Here is a 21,013-nt window from a genome sequence, read left to right on the forward strand (position 1 = left end):
ATCGTCGTTTTCGACAAAAGTAAAGTTGCAAATTTACGAGGAACCAGAGGCAAGAAAATATCTATTCCGTAGAATCCCCATAGAATCTCCGTGAGAAGCAGGAACATAATCGAAATGGAGACCATAAAATTTTACTCAACTTTCCGATGTCGCGAGGCATACCTGATAAAGAAGTTAAGGTAAGTAGTTCTTAGATAAACCTCAAAATTTAAGACTACTCTCACATTTCGAGCAAAACTAATTTGAAACACAAGAAACCTTTGTCTGAATTTTGAACTTATCACACAGTTACCGAGAAATTGTTAATAAAGGTAAATAATTAATCGAATAAGTTAATGCACTTTAAAGAGAGTTTTAAAAAGAGAGTTTTAGTTTTACTTTTGTTTTGTAACACAGAGAACCTGTATTCAAGAACCGCACCAAAATTGGCACAAGATTACATGGAAATGTCATGAAACGAATTTATTACTTTCTGTAAAACTGTTCACACACTTTTTTCTTAAGATATTTGTAGCACGACGATATCTCATAACTCGAAACTCATATTCTTTACACATGTCTGAGATTCTCCCTCTAGGATGAAATTTCTTGGCTGTTGTACTTACTATGCGCGCACACTAACAAATAATTCAGAAATGGATAGGACCGCAACTTCGTATTATAACATACGGTATTTTGAACGCCGAAACTACCGATATTACGTATTCCACATTATTTTTATTGGAAAATGGTGAGGCAAGGGCAAAATTTTTTTGTAAGTTCTTTTAAACATTTTACACAACATATTAGCATTTTAATAACTTTTTAGGAACGGTTTTCCTGTAATTAATCAAAAAGTCATTTTTACGGCTTACTATGTATAGGAATTACGTGTTAAAATTTTAAACTTTCAAGATGAATATTTCTACCTCGGTAAAGCCAGGCTCTCTGCAAATTGCATGATGCATAAATAATGTGATAAATAACGTGTCGTCAAAATTTCAAAGAAATTATAAGGAAGTCAATCTACGCTACAAATGCGTCAAATGTTAATGAAAAACTAGGTTTCCGCACGAATTCAAAAGCTATGCAGAGAAGTCAACGTGGTAACGTCGCACGATAGGCATGTTTAGATATTTGAATAGCCAGCGAGGATTCATTGAAATACACCAGTTTCTTTAATTAAATTTTGTAAAAAATTCTCTTTCATAATTATCAATTTTGGAAGCCAAATGTCGCAGCTTTATTAAATTTTTTAACGACATTACGTATTTCAAATAAATTTTTATTATCATATTTTTAACGTTAAAAAATATTATTGTTATTTCCATAGTGTTATACTACGTATAAATTTATCATTTATCAACTTTAACTCCAACTTGACTAACATAGTTGGCTAAGAATTATCATTCTGCGAAGTACCATATACATAGCACTTCCTGGAAGAATCACGGCTGCACTGGCAACAGTGGCAACACTGTACACCCTAGCGTTCCTGGCTGTCCATAAAAATCCTGGAGAGTGAGCATCCAGCGTGCGAAAGAAATCGATCGCGAAGACAAGAAGCCGAGGAACACAGAACAAAAGGGAAAGAAGCAGCAAGTGAACGAGGAACGATATCCAATGTGAAGCTGGCAGTGAAGGACAACGGTCGATTGGCCGTTGTTCTTCTTTGATATTTCGATACTTTCGGTCCTTTCGGTGTCTCGCGTCGACGTCGAGAAACGTCATCTCGATTTTTTCGCGATTTTTCAATCGCCATCCATGCGCCTTCGAATCTATTCCTTCGAAGTGGCCCAGTAACAGAAAAGAGACCATCGATCTCGAGAAGAGAGCAGTCTTTCGAATTTCTCTTCCGAAAGGACGTCGCTAACACAGCTACCATGGCGGTAGAGTCAAGGTAAGTTCATGAAGACCGTGAAACAATTCGCCACGTAGACGCTCGTGCGTTTCTGCAATCGTTGACCCGTGAGGACTCGTGCAGATTCGGAGTGGCTCGACGTCCACTCGGCTTACTTCGAGAAACTGCCACGCTTCGATTTTACTTCTTACAGTCTTCTTGAGAAGAACGTTGTTTTATAACATTTCTTCGTCTTCTTTAACGGTTAATTGGATATTTCTTGTGGAAGAATAAGTCTCGTTCGGAACAAGTTTCGATTGAAAGTTGTTCGAGTTATCGAAACTCCGATAAAGTTTGGCGTTAAGTGACTTTTAATGAACTTCGATTTTCTTAAATTCCGTAGACGAAACTAGTGTACGTTTCAATTTGATACATTTTTTGTTACAACTATGACATAACTGTATATTTTTTTATTAAAAATACTAGTGAACTTGTCGAAAGATTACTGCGTCACCGACTCCGATGATTTTTCGCTTTGTTGCGAGGAATTATTTTGATTGATTTTTTCTTCGGGATATTTGCAAATAGTACATAGAAAATTCTTCAGTCTGACAACAACTGCATAACATAATAATAAATTAATTATAAGAATAATAATTTTTTTCACTTTGCGTTGAGTCACAACTCGGACCATTGGTATATGCAGTTGTGATCGAGGTTTTCTTAGCAGCTGAATTAGATCCGTAAAGTATGATACGAAAATAAATAAATCGATGGTTGATGGATATCGACAGATCGCCAAGTGGCGAAAGTGTCGACTACGCCCGCGATTGTATCACAGATACGAACAGATAGCCAGGATTCAACGTATTGGTACCGGCAGTTTCTTGCAAATATGTCGGAAACTAGGGCTGACCGACAGTTACATGTATAGGGAAAAGTTTTACAGCGTTATGCCTCCGATAACATACTCAAAAATCATCGAAGTCGGTAAGGGATCTGCCAACAAGTTCACCAAAATATTTTTATTTAAGTAACGATACTTATTTTAACATCATAACTTTATAATTGAAACTTTGAGAAAGACGTATGTACTCTGTACGAAACTTCAACGAGGCTCAAGCAAATATTAATACGAATAAATAATAATACAAAATTTTAATATCTACAAGAAATAACTATTAAATTTTTTATTAAGGAATATATTTTTTTATGAGATCAAAAATCTGGAGTGAAATCCATGGGGCAAAATTTCGAGTGTCAGATCGTGCATACCGTCCGAATATTCGTATATTTGTTCGTGATAAACGCTCACGGCTGTTCTGAGCAGTGTGAAGCGTGGCTATCGATGGGTAACGAAGACAAAAGCGTACGAGTTACTGCACGATCTAACACCTCCGCCCCTGAGGGGTCGAGTTGCTTTCGCGAACTTGCGTGAAGATGCCCCCGCCCCCTTCGATGTGGTCGCGAGTCTGCGAAAATAAGCCAAAGAAAACTTTCCTCCGACGCGTGTAACTGCACCACGTGGGATTCGAAAATTCTTAGGAAAACTCGTACGAAATTTCCTCCAACGTAATACCAGTTCAAGCGGAGTTTCTCAACTCATTCAACTTTTCGTTAAAAGAGACTCGAGATGAGGGTGTTTAACGTTTTTCGGAAAATTGAGATTTTGTATAGAGTTTCGAGAAAGGAGGAAACGATAAAGAGATGGTGGATTTAACAGTAATGGGGAGATGTTCGAACTGGAAGTTGGTGGCACGCAATAGATCTTGAATCAAAGAACGAAACTATGGCCATTTCCAAAATAGCGAGATTTATGTGTTTTTTAAGTTGCTAGAATCCTTATTGTCTCTGAACTCATACTAATAAAGAAATTCTATTTAAACATAAAAGTCTCTCATTCGTTATACAAGAGATACATTCTGATTTTATTACGTCAAATGACCCAAACTCTCAAACAGAGAGAACCTTATCTCTAAAATTACCAATTCCAAGAGAAGAGCTGCATCAAGATTCAAACAGCGATCTTTCCTGTGTCGTGTAATTGAGTCACTCGCAGCGTGGATAGATCTCCATTCTTAAGTCTAAAGCTCGGAATACCGCCTACACCGTCTTTGCAATTAAACTGGCTTTATATTCCAACCGAAACGTCAAAGATTTCCGTGTTGTTACATGAGCGCCAAATCTGATCTGTCCTCCTAAAATAATTCCATCCACGTCCGAATCTCTCATTAGGCTAAGATTTGGTCTTCCATTTTCTCCGGAGTAGTTTTTGGCCTAGCCAGTTTGCTCCTCTGTTAATTGTGTCAGAATAAAAACGATCGAAAAACCACACATCGATGGTGGTCGATTGTTTAAGAGTTATGACGGGATACATCGTTGACAAATAATCACTCGGAAAGCCCGGGGCCACGACAATTAGCGAAGAGCAGGGCTAACGAGGATAATGATTCGTTTCAGATGGATGCCGTGTCAGCTGAAAATCGAGCCGAACATCTGCAGCTGCGACTACGATGGTATAATCCTGGTGTCGGGCTGCGCGCCGGGGTTCGATGAGCCTGAGCCGTTCAAAACGGTGCTGTTCAGCGCTGCCCAGATCGATTCCGCTCTGGGCGTGATCGGTGCGGTTTTGTCCATCAATTTGCCCGCGAAAAGGCTCATTTACAGTCCGACCGGGCCGCTCAACATGGATTACCATGACGTTCGCAGCTTCGCCGAGGCGGCCACTAAAGGCGTCAAAAGGTAGTATCGAATAAATATCTTTTTAATAAGAGATATTCTTAGTAGGATTTTTTAGGCTAATCTGAGTTGGATTGCGCGTGGGAGTGATCAGACTTGGTAGTGTATATTTGTCAGTAATTTCCCGCGAAAGGGAAAAAGGAACAAGCGGATTACCCAGAGCTAATCACCACGTAATTGCTTATTAATTGCACGGCTTAATTGGTGCGGGAGATCAAAGTGCAGGCTCATTAGACGAACTCGGATTACACGATTGTTGAATAACGAAGGAGGTTTCGCGTGGGATAACGCGGTTAACTTTGCCTTCCCGTGGGCACGGCTGTCCGATCGGGACCGAAATGTTTGCTCGCGGCGAAAAAGGACGGTGCATCGCCGAGAGAAGCTGGTTAATCGAATTGACCGACAAACCATCGCCTAACGAGCCGCGTGAATTTTCAGATTACAAGTTTGACTATATATGAGAGGACGTCCACTCACATGTGCTGTTTGATATTACTACCTTCAACTTCCTACCCTAATTATTCAACTATTCTAACAATTTCCGTAATTACGAACGGTCGAACTACTTTTAAAAAAGTTCCTCATTTTTCTTTTTTTTTTCAAATGACAGCGTCACGAGCTTTACTTCTATTAAATGATCGTTGATTTACGATCTCAATAATCCCTGTGGACTTTGAAACGACCTTCGACTGTCAATGACGCGACTTTTATGATACTTTGAGTGTCAATGACATGATCTCGATGACACCGCGGATATCAATAACACGACGTGAACTTTCGTGATTTTTAGCCGTTTGTACGGCTTCGTTGGCCTTGTAATAACCTTGTAAACGTGGTACGACCTCGATGATCCCTACTAACCTTCAAACAACGTCAACTACCAATAACACGAAATTTCGAGATATCTGGCTAGGTCTTCATCGTGTTAATCCCCGCAGAATTGGTCGAAAGCGGAGTAGCGTTCACACCTATCTCGATTGGAAGGTTCTCTCGTTTCATATGATGGATGTCCTCCAGGAGGAAAGATAAATAGAGCTGTTGAATATTTATAAGAACATACACGGAATAGGTAGCCGCCAAGCCCGGGTGGAAGGGTTGTTCGTGCACGGTCGGCTGAATGATTCATCGGATCTATCAGTTTTTAACGGAGGATCGACCCTGTCTATTTATGGCGATGGCACGCTTGATTCGCGACTGTCTCTCGCTTAATAAATACGGAATGAAGCGAAGCTGCGGGACGAGAGATAAATATTCATGATCGAGGGTGCACCAAGATAACAGTTTCTCTCCCCGAGCCGCCTTTTACTGTCGCGCTTAATACGCCGGAAGCGGAATAAACGTCGAACGCGCCGAGGTTCGACGAACGTTGATAGGTTCTTTGCGATAACATCCAGTTTTCTTGGTTAGAAAAGGGATAACCGTTTGTCAAACGGTGTCGATTAAACGGCCATCGAAGATTGGAGTTTGACCGCGAGCGGAAATAGAAGATACAGGCGGAAGACGGTAAGGAAATAGCAAAAGAACAAGATAAATGCGTTTAGAAAGGAGAATCAGACAACCCAGAGCAATGTAGAAACTTTTAACGAATATCGTAGTTATGGAAGGGATTTCACACGTTTCAGAAAATTGACACTGTGCTTGAGATTTATAACAGAAAAGGGATAGATGTCGTTAATATAGTAGAACCCCTTTTTATGAATTGGAGTTTCAATATACAGAACAGAGTCATAACTTCGAAGCAATAGAAAATGAAATAAAATTTAATTAGCCAAAATTTAATGATTTTAAGTGGCGAATAAGATGGAAACGTTTATAAAAATTTAATGTCTCTGTATTTTTTTTAACCGAACTATTATTCTTTCACATATCTCTATACAAACGTACTGGCGTCCCTAAATAAGTATATTGATTCGGCCCGCTACTCATGACTCCCCTAATTTTTCGACGACTTTCCCTCCTCAATTCGAGGGGATTAATCAAACAATTCCACTATGAGAAATCTTCAGCATCGCTCGATCTCCTCATAAAATAGCGTCTGGTAATCGCGCGAGCGCGAAGGAAGTGAAATTCCACGCGAGCCGAGTGTCCCGAAATTCGGTTGAAAAATGAAATTCCACGAGCTGACACCAGAAACGCCGCGAGGACTGTCGCGTGGGATTCCGCGTGCACATCGACGACACTCGCGAGCGTGACAGCTGAAATACCGCAGCGAAACGAGGAGGAAAGAATAACTTTCAACCGATATTGGTCACGATTCCTTGATTTTGAATGACACCGTTCCGAAGTTTAAACGCGTCGAACAAAAGACACGATTTCAGGGGAGGAAATTGTGTTTTGGAGAGAGCATGACTCGCGATAGGGTGAAATATTGGATACGTATGTCGCATTTTGCACGTAGAAACGCGTGCTCGATATTTCCCTCTGTATTTTTTCTATTTAATATTCGTCAGCTCAAGCGTCAAGTTGAAAGCAACGATAGTTTGACAATACGAAGTTTATCGCTGGTTATTCCTATTTCATGCAATTGATTTCAATCATGGTTTGATGATTATTAAAATCGATCCTGATTTCTCATTTTGCTGCCAAGATTGACATTGATATATTATTTCCTTTTTCGTTTCCGGGGATAATGGAATCGGGTTAATTTTACTTTCGACCGACCGTGCACTGCCTTCTGTTTTCCCTTTATTTTCTCGTTCGACTGTTTATTAAACGAGAATTCATGTTTAAACAGAGCGTTGAAGGCTGGCGTCAGGTGTCCGCTGCTTGCGCTTCTACCAGACATCCGCTTCGAGAACGTCGAGCTGGTCACGCTTCTTGGAGCTCTAGAAGGCCTCTACGTAGTAAGTACTCGACGTTAGTTCACCCGAATCGCCAAATTGAACGCTCAAAATACCGTGAACGATCGTTTTCCTCGGTCGCGTGTCTTTATCAAGTGTTGAAATCGCGTTGGTCAGAGAACCATCGAAAACAATTTTAACCAGTTACGAACGAGACAATCGAACGAGAAGTCGAGACTCTCTGCTTACGTTCGTCGGTGTTGGAGCGTATCGATGAACCAAAGTAGAGAGTGGTAAAGGGGGAGTAAAAAGGGGGAAACGACGGAAACTGACTGGAGCATGACAGATCGAACAGCTCCCGGAAGAAAGTGGAGCAACCGAAGATTAGTAACGTCAACGTTGCTGATAAACGCGCGCCGCTCAATTGTAGGCAACACGGCTGGTTAAAGCGTTTCCCAGATAGTCGGTCGAATTGTGGTCACTGCCGCGCCATTTAAACCAATCAAACAGAGACAACACAGGCCGCTGGCGTGCGGACTACGCTCGCAGAGCCTGTGGCCTGTGTTTGAAAGGAATTCAGCTTCCCGTGTTTCAACCTGGTCCCGGGTTTGATTGGCTGGTCGACTCTCGTTCGCTAAACCGACCTAAATCCGCCGTCACATTCTCGTGGATTGGCAAGGATCGAATGAATTCAGCCGATCCTTCTGACATCTTAATCCATAACAAACGGCACCGTACGCTCAGTTATCGAAAACCAGTGAGACAGTAATACTTGCTGAGCAACTCTTGTTCCAAATGCTCCGTTAGTCTCTGGATAAACGATTGATCCTGGTCTTGGTTCAACTCCACTAAGTGAACGTTCTAGATTACCTCGTTATCCCCTCGATGGTCGACGTTAATTACACGTCGGAAAGCAATTTCGCTGAAAAGTTTCGTTTCTGATTTATTTACGACCATCGAGTGTAACCCGTAGAAAATCAATTGGCCGGTCAAGGTCGTCTCTTCTCCATCCCTTAATAATCGCTGTTTTCCGGTACTTCGTAACTATGCTTTTCCGCGCGTGATTCTAGATGTCAGCCTGAGGATGGTTCTCCGTGGATGATGGGAAGATCCCAGATAGTCGTCTGGTTACTAGAGCGAATAAAATCCTAAGCGTTTCCGGTTCGACGACATTTTGAGTAAACAGCAGCGCATGACAGGTATCAGCTCCGAAACGCGCGGTCAACAGAGCTATTAAACAACACCCGTCAGCGGCAGTGGCAACGCGAGCTGCGGATGATGGATAAGTGTGTCTTACGAGTCCCCATTGTTCATCGATGTCTTCCCAGGTTGCGAAACTACGCTTGATTACAGCTTCGTTCTCACAAGCACATGATATACCTGACAATCGGAATTACGATCGGAAACGAGCCGTGTTCTGTACCAGAATTGCCTGTTTGACATTGGTCAATCGTATCGGCGCGGTATCTTGCCTGCGAAATTATCGATAACGCCACACGGAGACAAGATTAATTAGCAGGGAAAACTGATACTGCTGATATTTGGGTTAACATGCTGCTTCGTTATCCTTAGAAATTACATACACGCATTTAAATCCGTTCTAACGCGGCTTTAATTAAAATCAACGTAAATTTAATCTTGAAATGTCCCACAAAATACGTATACAATATTGTTCTAGAAATTTTTGTCCGATTTGCCTATAGAAAGGTAAAAAGGTCGAGCTATAAACCAGATTTAATACCACGTAAAACCCGGTTAGGTCAATTAAAAATAATTATAAAATAGAGTTCAGAGAACAAGATAAAACTCTGAATAGTGACTCGGTGACTAAATCGCTCATACATTTGCACGAACATAATCTCTTTTTCACCAACGTTCGCCCAGAACATTGAGTGGCCAAGCGCTATTCACTGCCTTTCAATCCTAATCTCAAATGCACCTCTTGCCACGCGTTTCTAACGCTCGAAACTTGGTTATTCGCTAATGCCCACTGTACACACAGTTACACCGAATTCCCGTTTCTGTATCAGTTCCACTTAATACCATTTAATCGCATTAGAAAATTAACAGCCGCTCTTTTCAAATTCCAAACCGCTCGCGTAGCTAGCCATCCGCCAGCAAACCAGGTGCCAGAAAAGATTATCTCTTTCTCAAAAACGTAGCACCTCGTCCTGTTGACGTTACACGTTCTTTGTTTCGGATACAACTGCCTAGGGACTTTCGACCCTTATCTCCGAAACGAAACTCGTATCTCCATTGCTATTGCAGCTTTAAGCAACGAACACACGAAGTAAGAAGCACCACGCACCTTCTTTGGCCAAAGTAGGGGAGAACGGTATAAGACGTTGAAGGGGTAACGTAGTAGGGAGTTTCGTCTTGTCAAGAGTAGTGGATGCTTGGCGTTCCTAAATCCAAGCGGCCGGCAAGGCGACCTAATTAGCGAAATACTCGAGGGTCCAGGCTCTGTGTGTCTGAGCCATCGACGCGTAGCTCGTTCCTTCTTTCGTCGGCCCGCACTTCCTCCGTCGTTTAGCCATCCTCCTAAGGCGGGTCTCGCGAATACGGAGCATCGTTTTCCAAATACCGGAAGACGCCCTCGGAATTCCGACGCCGCGTAATCGGAACGCCGTTGTGAACGTCGCCTCTTCGTTTCGTCGCTTCCGTACCCTGAGGTACTTCCGTTTCTCATCCTCTCGACACTTTCACCCTTCTTCTTGTAGAACGTCTCGTTCCTTTGCTCTTCTTCTCGTAGAAGTTCTCTCACCCTTCCTCTCCCTCTCCCTCTCCCTGTCTCTCTCGTTTTGCTGTGACTCGTTTTTATTTCTCTCCCCCGTCGTTTATCGCTTCATGGTTCCTTTAATTCGCTTTTTTCGGATATTTGATTAGCGTTTTTGTCAGAAAGCTCGTTTTCGTCGAAGGAGATCAGAAGACGGTCAGCGACAAGATTAAAATAGCTGCAGGTACTTTAGCCCCGGCTCGAATATTACTTGTCTTTCGGTGCTCCCGGAATTTCAGATGCTTCGATTGAAATTCCCGGGTTCTTTTAAACATTCGGAATTTCGCCGTTATTGATCTTGAGACATGCCGTGAGATTATCTACGTGTCGCTCTAGACGAATTTTATCCTTTCGGCAAGATATTATAAGGAACAAAAAATAAGCAGAAGTTACGCGATAATCAGAGAGTATCTCAGAAAAATTGTAATTAAAAAATTATCTGTCGTGGTTCTCTCAGTGAATTGGTTTTCCGATCGGAATTTTCCGAAAAGAAATTTTATTTCCAATTTTCCAAAAGAACTAAAACGATAATGGAAATAAATCAGATATTTATAACGTTTTAACAAAGTTCGAGCTCGACGAGAAAGAAATTCTTCGATAGAAAGCATATGTGGCGGACGAGAGATTGGAAATTAAATATTAACCGGTAAATCTGACGCGAGGGATCTACATTCGCTAACAAGTTGGAGAAATGGAAACACTGTTCGCAATGTATTAACAGCCTAATCTGTTACATAACGTTGCCTCGATTTCAAGCTCTCGCAGGATATCGCCAACATGTATATACTCGTAAACTATTCACCTACTTCGAAATAATAGCTATCGGGTAGGCAGACACGCGGCTCCGATACGAGCAGCGAATACATTAACGCGGAACTATGCCGGGCGTTCGGATAACGAAGACGAGAAACCATCTTCCATGCTGAAACTTGCCTCGTGCCATGATGAAAGAAACAGGCGTTCGAGGAAAGAGCGGGGATTAAAAGCAATGCTATATATGGCGATTTTTAAAGAGCAGAATGGTCAGAAAGGATTGAGAAAGGGGAGAGAAAACGAGGGAGGAAAACAAGCTCTCAATGGGTCGAGGAGCGAAATGTTAAGGGGATTAATTCGAGAACTTTTGAACGAAACATACGTGTTCCGTGGCAAGCTCGCTTATGAATCGAGCGATCCACTAAGAGGATTATCCGCTTTAATATTTTCCGTGTGGAGAAACAAAGGCAGCTAAGAAGCTGCGTTAGAAACCGAACGCCGACAGCGTGTCTACGTTGCGAAAACTGGTTCTCTCTGGCTAGTGAAATATTCCGCAGGAACTGACGTCTTCGTTGGCGCTCCACCAACTTCTTCGCCGCTTATCTTGTTTCAACGTGAACGTTGACCTCTTTGATCCGTGTCAGATGTCTCGTAGGATCAACTTTTTTTACGACGGAATTTGTGTAGTTAAAGGATGCTCGAGGGATTGAGGCGATGGTCTCGTTCCTGTTAATGATTTATGGTACACGGGTTCTAAGGGGATGATATTTTAGCAAAACGGCTGTTGCATCCTTTTTTTCACGCTACAGAAAATTCGCCGTCACTTGGACATCGTCTCTAGCCTCTTGGGGTTAATTCCATATCGATTTTTCAGTCCAGACAAGCTTTCTTCGGTACGCCCGCTTTCTTTTTAGTAGTTGATGGTATTTCTGTTTCTGTTGAGTCCGTTTCTTCCAATTTAGTACAGAAAACAGGCTCGAACAAAAGCTTAGAAGATTTCAGGCGATTGATTTACAGGATTTCCGTCTCCACGGTGGTCGTTCATTCGAATACGTCCACGACCTATTTTTTTTATTTCCATCTATTCCGCAGCTACGATAAAATTATCATATCGAGCTGTGACTGGCGTAAGTTGTAAATTGGTCATCGATCCGTTTGTGTCCCTGACCTTTCAAACAAACCTGTCGATAATTCTATCAATATCACCACCATCCTTCCATTCGCCAATCAAACCAAAGCTACAGAATTCGGTAATAAGGAAACTTGTTAATCCTCCAAAGACCCTATTCAAAGTCGATTGGTGATGATACTTTCTGTAACCACGAAATCGCTTTGCCGGTTCTGTACAGCCGTTGGAGGTTCGAGAAACATGCCCAGACCGATGCTACAAGGCGTGTCAACTGGCCGTATGGAGTCCGATTTGCAGTAAAAAGCTTCAGGGTATCGTGAAGCTGGCCTCGGCGCTCGAGAGCGGAAGATACGTGGCGAGGGACATCGGTAAGTCGTTGCCTGGGCCGAGAGAGATTCCTGCTACTTTATCGAGCACACTGGCCGAAGAATGGCCCCGACTTCCGTTTCGCGGACTTCCCTTGGAGAAATAGGACGTGGGAGAAGAAGGAAAAATCGCTGGCGGCTCACAACTCGTTTGGAGTAACTGGTCGAGCGTGAATCTTCGTGTTCGTACCTTTCAGCAAAGTCCCTCTGGGGGCCATTTTAATATTCAAACATTTAGACATTATCGGTGCTCTTTATTTTAAAGGGACTGACTCGAAATGGATTCCTCGGTGGAATTTCTTGCCTCGTCCCTGGACAACGTTGATCGTCCTCTGGTTTACTCTGGGACGTTGACGACGGAACATTTTTCAGAGGCCATCGCCCGAATACTTTTTCCTCGACATAGACGCAGCGATTCGACATTTTATTCGCGTTCCTCGCGGTCGGGGGAATGTAAATTTCAGGCTGTTCCACTTGCTCGTTCTCCCCAAGAATCTCGGGCGTTTAATTAAGCGAGAAAAAGTTGCGTATATACGTTTTCGCGCGACGTTACGCCGGCGCCGATGCACTTTCCCTCCAATGTTTAAAATACCAGGCCGTATTTCCACCCTGGACGCTCGAGAAACAATTACTGCCGTTTTCAGTTTCCAGTTGATTATTCGCCTGAATTTTTTCTCCTCGCCTCGTTCGCTGACCGTTCGCTTCCAACTACGTGGATCGTATTAATTTCTCGTTGCTGAAAAACTATGGGTCCGAAAAAATTCTATATCCGATGGAAGAAACGTGTCGCGTAAAAATTTTAAACGGAATTCCCGGTAATCTACTGTTCACGTCTCTCTCGTGCCTCTGTCAACGTAAAATAATATTAGAGGTGACAAAAACGTTGATCCGTTTGGCTGAAATAATACTCACAGAGAATAGGCCGATTGTTAAAGGAAGGAAAAGATCGGTCGTAGTTGCACTGTTCGACCAGCAAATAGAAAGGAACGCGCGTATTTTTTGATGATCTTTAACGGGCGAATTATTCCGTAGATTAAGCGTAATGTTACTTTTAATACGATATTAACTCTTTGTGAAACTACAGACAAAAGAAATGGGAACGAGGGTTTCTCAAGTACTCCGTAGATTCAAAAAGCCAAAATCTCGTCGCTTGTTAGACTCTTTCTCGTTTTACCATCTCTTTTTTATACCGCTGGAGTGTATGGCCTGGCTAGAAGAATCTACTCGCGTCATTGAGAGAGTTTCGAAGCGTGTAGAACGACCTGCATTGCTTCTACTTTGCAGAGTGCAGCAGCATTCGCAATCTTTTTTAACCTTGCCGGCCCTTTTTCAATAAAATCTCCTGTAGAAGCTCCGAGGGAAGCAGCGCGGTAATTGGTCGGACGTGTAAATCTCTAGAAACTTAAGAGACAATATCCGTCATATTTATATTTCAGCTTTGCACTCGGCAAAGTGGCGAGAACTCATGTCTACCAACCTCGTAAGAAAATAAACCTTATGTTGCACTTCCCACCGTGTCGTTGACTCGCCCTCCTCTCTACTTTTCATACCAACAATAATTATCCCTCGCTTGTATCCCATAACAGAGTAGACACTTTCAAAAATATACGACCCAAAGTTCAACCCAATTACGCCCTAATTTCCTCAACAGCTCGATCTTCCTCATTTCCGAGCGTAAAATCGTCCCAATAACACGGCTTCGAATTAGCCCCGATGATAGCTCGAAATCTCATTTCCTACGCTAATTTCACGTGATTTGCCTGCAGGTGGCGCAGATCCCGAAAGAATGGCACCTCCAAGGGTCGAAGAGTACCTTGCGGAATTGTTCTGCGGTACGAACGTGACGATGCAGGTTGTATCCGACCAGGAAACTCTGCTGCAGGAATATCCTCTGTTCGCGTGCGTGAACCGTGCAGCCTCCATGATACCCCGACACGCGGGTAGAATTATCTTTCTGACTTACGAGCCGCCTAATCCTGCCTGCGTCCTGGAAACGGTTATGCTCGTGGCTAAGGGTGTCACTTACGATACCGGCGGCACCGACCTTAAGGTTGGCGGCTCGATGTTCGGCATGTCGAGGGACAAATGCGGAGCAGCAGCGTGCGCTGGATTCATGCAGGTGCTTCGCTATAACAGACTGTTCGTCCATGCGTTTGAACGCTGCGGTATCAAAGTGAAACGTTTGATAGCCCGTAAAAGGCTTCTCTGCGCTTTCTATTTCGCTTTGTTGCAGCTTTTTCCAATTGTATTCGAAGGTTGTTAACCGATTTGACCAGAGGTGGCTAGTGAAATTATAGACAGTATCGGGCGTAATCTATAGGAGGGATTTAACTCGAGCGTTTCATTTTACGATGATTAAACCGGCAATTTGGTCGATATGATTATGAGCACGGTTCTGCGATCGGGATAATCGATGGTACAACTGTGCCATGTAATTTGTATTTCCTAATGCTTAATCGAGACAGTAAGAAGATTAAAAGAGAGCGCATAGTCTCGTTAACTGTTGAAAGTGTTATACGTTTGGTATGTTTATGAAAGTAGCCGTAGGAAGGATTTGATGTTGACAGGTGGTGAATTTGCTGCAACCACCGACGGTGAAGGCTGTGGTGGCTCTGTGCGTGGTACGGAACAGCATCGGTGAGAATTCCTACGTCGCCGACGAGGTGATCACCGCTAAGTCCGGCGTAAGGGTACGTGTCTCGAATACGGACGCGGATGGTCGCTTGGCTATGGCCGATGCTCTCTGTCACATGAAAGAAATGGCCCTGTGCTCGGTTAATCCGCATATTTTCACTGTCGCGACGCTAACAAACCACGCGATGCTCACCGTCGGTCGCGGATACTCGGTAAGCGTTTCCGAAATGACGAATTTCAAAATCGTTTCATTGTGAAATAAATTATTGTACCATTTACTCCAGATCGCTATGGACAATGCAGTGGCGCGTTTAGTCAGCAACGCCGAGAAACTCCAAGCTTCCGGAGAGACAATGGGCGATCCATTCGAGATATCAAGGATACGAAGAGAGGACTTCCACTTCCACGAAGGTCGAACGGAAGGCGACGATATTTACCAAGCGCCACCTAAAGGCAGTAGCGTGACGAACAGAGGGCACCAAAATCCATCCGCCTTTTTAATTATGGCTTCCGGCCTGGACAAGGTAAAATATATTTTAGAACCTATTAAGTGAGAAATTTATCTCGTTTCTTAGGCGTGAAGAATCGCAACTTTTAACACGGCACTCGATCAGAAACGGCTCTGAAATACCTTCACTTCGACATCGCCTCGAGCGCTGGCGATTTTCCCGAATCTCCAACAGGTGCTCCAGTTCTGACGTTGGCCAAACGGTTCCTCTTTCGTGACGTTTCTTTCGGGAAAGCCTGCCAGACGGAAGCCTAGCCCGTGGAAATTTATACTTAAACTTAATTTTACAGGATTCCCGCTGAACTAGCCAGTCGATGATCTGAAACTGACGCAGTTTTATCTATATCAGTACGACAGAGAAACATGTGGCGTGTCCCAGTTTTATTAGTACATTTTATAGATCACGAGAGGAAAAAATGTCATCTAATCATGTCTTTGAAAGCATCGTTAAAGAGTTATAAATTATATAATATAATCTACGTCTAGTAGTGGTCAGAGGGTATCATAATACTTCTACGATTACAGCTACGCAACTCCACTTCAAAATGTGGCAAAAGACTGAATTTGTTACTCTTTGAAGTTCTCATTTATTGCTCGTCAAAGTTACTTCGTAATAGTATCACGATACCTCCTGACTACTACTAGATGTAATGGTTCTTGATCTATTCGTACTTTGCATCGTAGAAGCGCACGTTCGTTACCGATCATTTCGTTATAACTTTTTAATGATGCTTCCAGTGACACGTGTTCGTGTAACATATTTTTCTTACGTTGATCTATGAAATATATATCTATAAAATATACTGACAGCGTTTGGCTAAGAAGGAAACTGAAATCTGTATAGTAGGTACAGGTAATAACTACGATAATCGGAGGCTTAAACGAGGGGATAAATAACCGCCAAGCCTGATCTTCTTTCACTAGACTCGGATAATCAGTCTCGTGTTAATCCATGATCGATTAAACTTACCATTCTACGAAATTAATCTCATTTCCTCACGCGATGGTTATATTTAACTAGTACTATTCAATAAGTTATCGCAGTCCTATAACACGGTATTTGAAGAGGTATCGTGTTAACATCGTTTTTAAACCAATATCCGTCGGCAAGCAATTTTATACACACCTACATATCTCGCGCTTTTCCCTCTTTAGGATGGCGGAATGAATTTTTTATGGGCGATCAGCTTAACATAAGTACCGCGAGGAGGCATTAATGGCAGATTAAAAAGCTTTTCCATTACAATGACGTTTAAAGCCTCATTTAGCCGGCCTATCTCCCTTCGGCCCGCCTCGTTCGACCACTCGTTCTCACCCCCTCGTATCGATTGCAGCACGGAGCCTGTAGCTGTTCTCCCTTAAAATACACGCACATCGACATATTCGCACATGTGCCCGATCCTCACCACCTACCCTACAGCGGTAACCCCGTCCTGGCTCTGGCATACTGCTACTTAATCCAAGGCAAATGTCTCACCGTACGAAACGACCTGCCCTTCGAGATGCAATACGTCTGCGAGGTGGATTGCAAACCCGTGTGCCTTCAACCCTGTCAACCATGTTATCCACCGTGCCGTGCTGCATGCGATGTGAAGATATGTCCTCCATCAAGCTGTTCCTGTTGTCCTCCGTCCACTCAACCCTGTGATCCATGCTGTCCTCCAGCTTGTCCACCTGCTCCTTGTGCACCTTGTCCACCCTGTCCACCGTGCGGGCAAAACGTAACCATCGTAGAACCCGTCTGCAGACCGAACGTTCCGAAATGTGTTAACTGAAACGACTGTTTTGTAATAAAGTTTTATTTTCAAATAAATTTTCTACGTGATGTCTTTTTTTATTCTGAACTAAATGAATTTTGATAGGTGTTGTTTCGATACGAGTGTCGAATGAGAAATATAGGATGCAAAGTATGTTACTGGTAACATGTAGGTAAGGAAGGAATTTTGAAATATCTGCAGATTAAAAGAAGTCGATAATGTATTCACACCTAGTTACCTTTTAGCGCCAGCGAGTACCTTCAATCGGTATCCGATATCGATTGTAGGTAAAGTAAATTTCTATTACCTACTAGAAATAAAGTAACTAGCGATCAACGAACATTTTACAGGAATCTGTAAAACAATGTTTCGAACCAGTTACCGTATTCGTGATAACGATAAGGAACTGGCTGTGTTTTCTCCATAATTTATCCAATAAATTAAAAGAGCGTATCACATGTACGTATATTACAAAAATAGACCAGTTTCACAACTAGCGACGATTCTAAGCCGGCGTCCATCAGAAAACTCGGTAATCACGCATGTTCCTCGCGATCCTAGGAAAATGTCACGACATATGCCGATAATAATTCTTGTCTGCCGTCGCGTGTCCTATCTGCGGAATGCGATCTAAACGGGCACGAGCTGGACAGGAATCATCGAACTTTCCAGACTGTCGATTACTACCTTGTGACAAAGCGCGTTTCGCTCGCTGGTCGAAACGCGGGACAGTGGCGATAACGCGTGCCGGTATTGTCCAGGTGAGTCTCCTATCGAGAAGTCGATCGTCCAGTTCAGATAAAACTGATAAGAACTACAAGCGCTGTATCGATGTACGAAACTGTAATATCGACCGGCTTGATTGCTAAATTAAACGTTATCTTTGAGAAAGCTTGGAAACACGTGACGTTCGCGATAGAAATCGTAAATTTTTCTTGGAACTTGGATCGCTGTCGTTTGTGCAACTGGTGCAACCTATTCTACAATTACACCGGAACAAACATATTTTTCACCGAGATGACGAATAAACAGGATGTAGAGGGAAGAGCGTAGCAGGTGCAGTTTTGATGAATTAGCGTGGCTAATTGAAAGCAGAAGTCATCGTTCGAAGTCGCTGAACGCTGTGTTTTGACGGCGCGGCGGTGTAACACGCGGCGCGGTCTGAAACAAGCAGGAGAATAACGTGGAAGGGAAACTTAATTACGGCCACGTCCTTTCTTAATTAAGAGAAAATGTTTGGCGTATCTCGGCGAGATTACCGTGTACGAGTCAAGCTTCCGTTTGCGCTACCTGCTCGCCTGCTCTCTCACGATCGAAAGCCCGATCCAAAACTAATTCTTCCATTCTTTCCACGCGAACGACCGTGCCCGCCGGAGTACCCGTGTCTCCGTTCCTTTTCACCGCCTCGATATATCGGCAGTGTTTGCACAGCGTACACGCGTGTATCCCGACGTTTCGCTTTTTCCTGCCGGATTAACAGATTATCTCTATTGTCGCGTATCGATTCGCATTGGTACTTGAAGTTCGCCTATCTCTATTAGTTTTTCATGGTTCGATGCGAGAAAAGAGAATCAAAGCTGAGACGATGAATGAGAAAACGGAGCACGTGTTTCGAAGTTGAAAAGTACGAACGTGACTCTCTCAAGATACATGCGTGTACTCTGCCGTGCATAAATCACCGGACATTTACTATATCTACATATCTGCGATATAGGAATACGTGAACTTTGGAAAACTAATTATCGATCTATTTAGAAAGTAAGAAAATGTTTCATAACCTATGGAAAAGAATACACGATACAAAGATTAAATTAAAATCTACCAAGGATCGATACGACGATCATCGACAAAGGACCAAGCTCCCTTTCGAATACGAGCAGAGGAAACAGCGAGTTCGTCCGGGACAAGATCGAGGCATCGTTCGTCCGATCCATGTTCATTCTCACCGTTGAAGCGTGCGATCGTCGGCCTCGCGCGGGCTCACGCCACAAGGGACGAGGAGACACGCGAAAACGTCGGCCACGGCGGGAAGACGGCTAGCATATAGCCTCGGGCCGGTAAACATGGTGGCACCGGTGGCATTATCGGCGCACACAACGCTGCACGCCGGTTGACATTGTTTGAAGAACTCCAAGGCAGCGGAGTAGAGTTGTCGTCGTCGTGGTCGTTGTCGTCGTCGTCGCGGAGAGTCCGAGCGTCGAGAAAGGTTTCTCGATGGAGGGAAGCTTTCCAAAGGGGAGGAGGAGGAGGAGGAGGAGGAGGAGGAGGAGGCGGTGGCGGCAGAGGGGCGGGGGAGGCATTTCTGCGCAGGGAGGCCGAAGGAAGCGAGACAGAGATGGCTGGAGCGAAACACGGGGCGAAGAAGAGCGAGAGACAGAGAAGAGGAGAGGAAAAGGAGGGGTAGGGGGTGGTAGGGGGCAGTGTGGCGGGTTCGACGGCCGGCTGGTGGCCCAGTGACCGGGACCGGTTCCCTCCGCGGTTCCTCCTTCCGCCTTCCTTGCAAACGCACAACTGCATCATCTCGACTCACCTCCCTGCCCCCCTGTTCGTCCCACCGACCCGCTCCCCTACCCACCAACCGCCTTCTGCAGCCTTCCTTCAGTCTCTTCCTCTGCATGTTCTTTCACGCTCGTTCCACCGCCACGGACCGCTGTCTCTATCATCGACCCTCCTCGCCTTCTTGTTTGCCCGTTTCTTCGTCTCCTTCTTCAACGCGTCCTCCACCACCTCTTTCTCCGTTTCTTCTCCTTCCTCTTCTCTTGCCCCTCTTTCTCTTCTTCTTCGGCTTCTTTATCAGTGGTTCTGTTCTTGTTGTTGTTGTTGTCGGTCCTAACGTCAACGTCCTCGTCGTCTCCGTCGATCACGCGAAAGCGTCACCACACGCTCGAAACATCCTCGCCTGCCTGCTCTCTTCGGTTTCTTCCACGTCCGTTCCATGGCCCGCTACCTCTTCTTCCTACCGTGTAACTCTTTTATTCCCTCGCTACCATCGCTATCATCGCTACCACCAGCAACTACGTATTTGCGTCGTCTCTCCCCTCGCGATTTCGTTTCTCCGTGTCCCTCGGGTTCTCACCCTTGCTCGCCTAGGCAGCACGCTCCACGCAGACTGCGCCGCTCCTCTCCGCGGCGCGATGGCCCAAGCACCACGCGGAGAGGTCACAGCGCGCGCGTTCCCTCTTTCATTCTTCCTCCGCTTCGTCCTTCTCCTTCCTCCGCGCGCGACGCGGCTCGTTCAGTGATCGAGCGGCAATAGCCACGGCTGGACGCGTCTATTTATCCCACGCGTTCGCCGGCAATATGCGGCGACGGGACCAAATGGTCGACGACAGGACACGCGACCAGATGGTGGCGAAGAATAAAAGGAGATCAGGGCTTCGTATGCACGCGGCAAGATCCACGGATTCGTGATGGGCATGGTCGGGTACCCTGAGTCAAGGGCTTGAAAGGAAAAGTAGTTCTATGTCCGAGGGAGAGGCAGGGAGAAAGAAAGAATGGCCGCGTGGAAGAGGCGAAGAGTCGGGAAGGTGCGAGAAAGAGGCGGAAAAAGAGGAGCGAAGAAAGAGGGAAAGAGAGCTCGAAGGGGAAAGGAAGTGAAAGTACGAGGAGGCCTGCGTTACTGACGCATCCGAGATTTCGTGCTGTCGTACCTCTTTCGTCTTCCCTTCTGCTCTTTCGTCGTGTACAGTCGCGCGTGTTCGCGTCCACGGCTCGTGCAGCCAGCCTCGATAATTTGTCGGTTCGTTCGTAACG

At 44.4% G+C, this 21,013-nt stretch overlaps 1 protein-coding gene across 1 annotated transcript; it reads left to right on the forward strand.

The window, feature by feature from the left end:
• Positions 1–1,514: 1,514 nt before the first annotated feature.
• Positions 1,515–17,336, forward strand: LOC117205722 (putative aminopeptidase W07G4.4). The gene is made up of 8 exons (XM_033444419.1): positions 1,515–1,879; positions 4,280–4,561; positions 7,293–7,401; positions 12,217–12,364; positions 14,128–14,480; positions 14,929–15,207; positions 15,280–15,519; positions 16,838–17,336. Exons 1-8 carry the CDS (start codon positions 1,863–1,865, stop codon positions 17,276–17,278), a joined length of 1,869 nt encoding a protein of 622 aa, XP_033300310.1. The 5' UTR covers positions 1,515–1,862; the 3' UTR covers positions 17,279–17,336.
• Positions 17,337–21,013: the final 3,677 nt, after the last annotated feature.

The sequence above is a fragment of the Bombus bifarius genome, unplaced genomic scaffold (genome assembly GCF_011952205.1).
Source record: "Bombus bifarius isolate JDL3187 unplaced genomic scaffold, Bbif_JDL3187 scf7180000007992, whole genome shotgun sequence".
NCBI classification, from domain to species: Eukaryota; Metazoa; Arthropoda; class Insecta; order Hymenoptera; family Apidae; genus Bombus; species Bombus bifarius.

Excerpts from the sequence above, each read along its gene's own strand:
- LOC117205722 (XM_033444419.1), top strand. Across the intron at positions 14,481-14,928 it reads CGTGCGCTGGATTCATGCAG|GTGGTGAATTTGCTGCAACC; the intron begins GTGCTTCGCTAT and ends TGATGTTGACAG. Across the intron at positions 15,208-15,279 it reads CCGTCGGTCGCGGATACTCG|ATCGCTATGGACAATGCAGT; the intron begins GTAAGCGTTTCC and ends CATTTACTCCAG.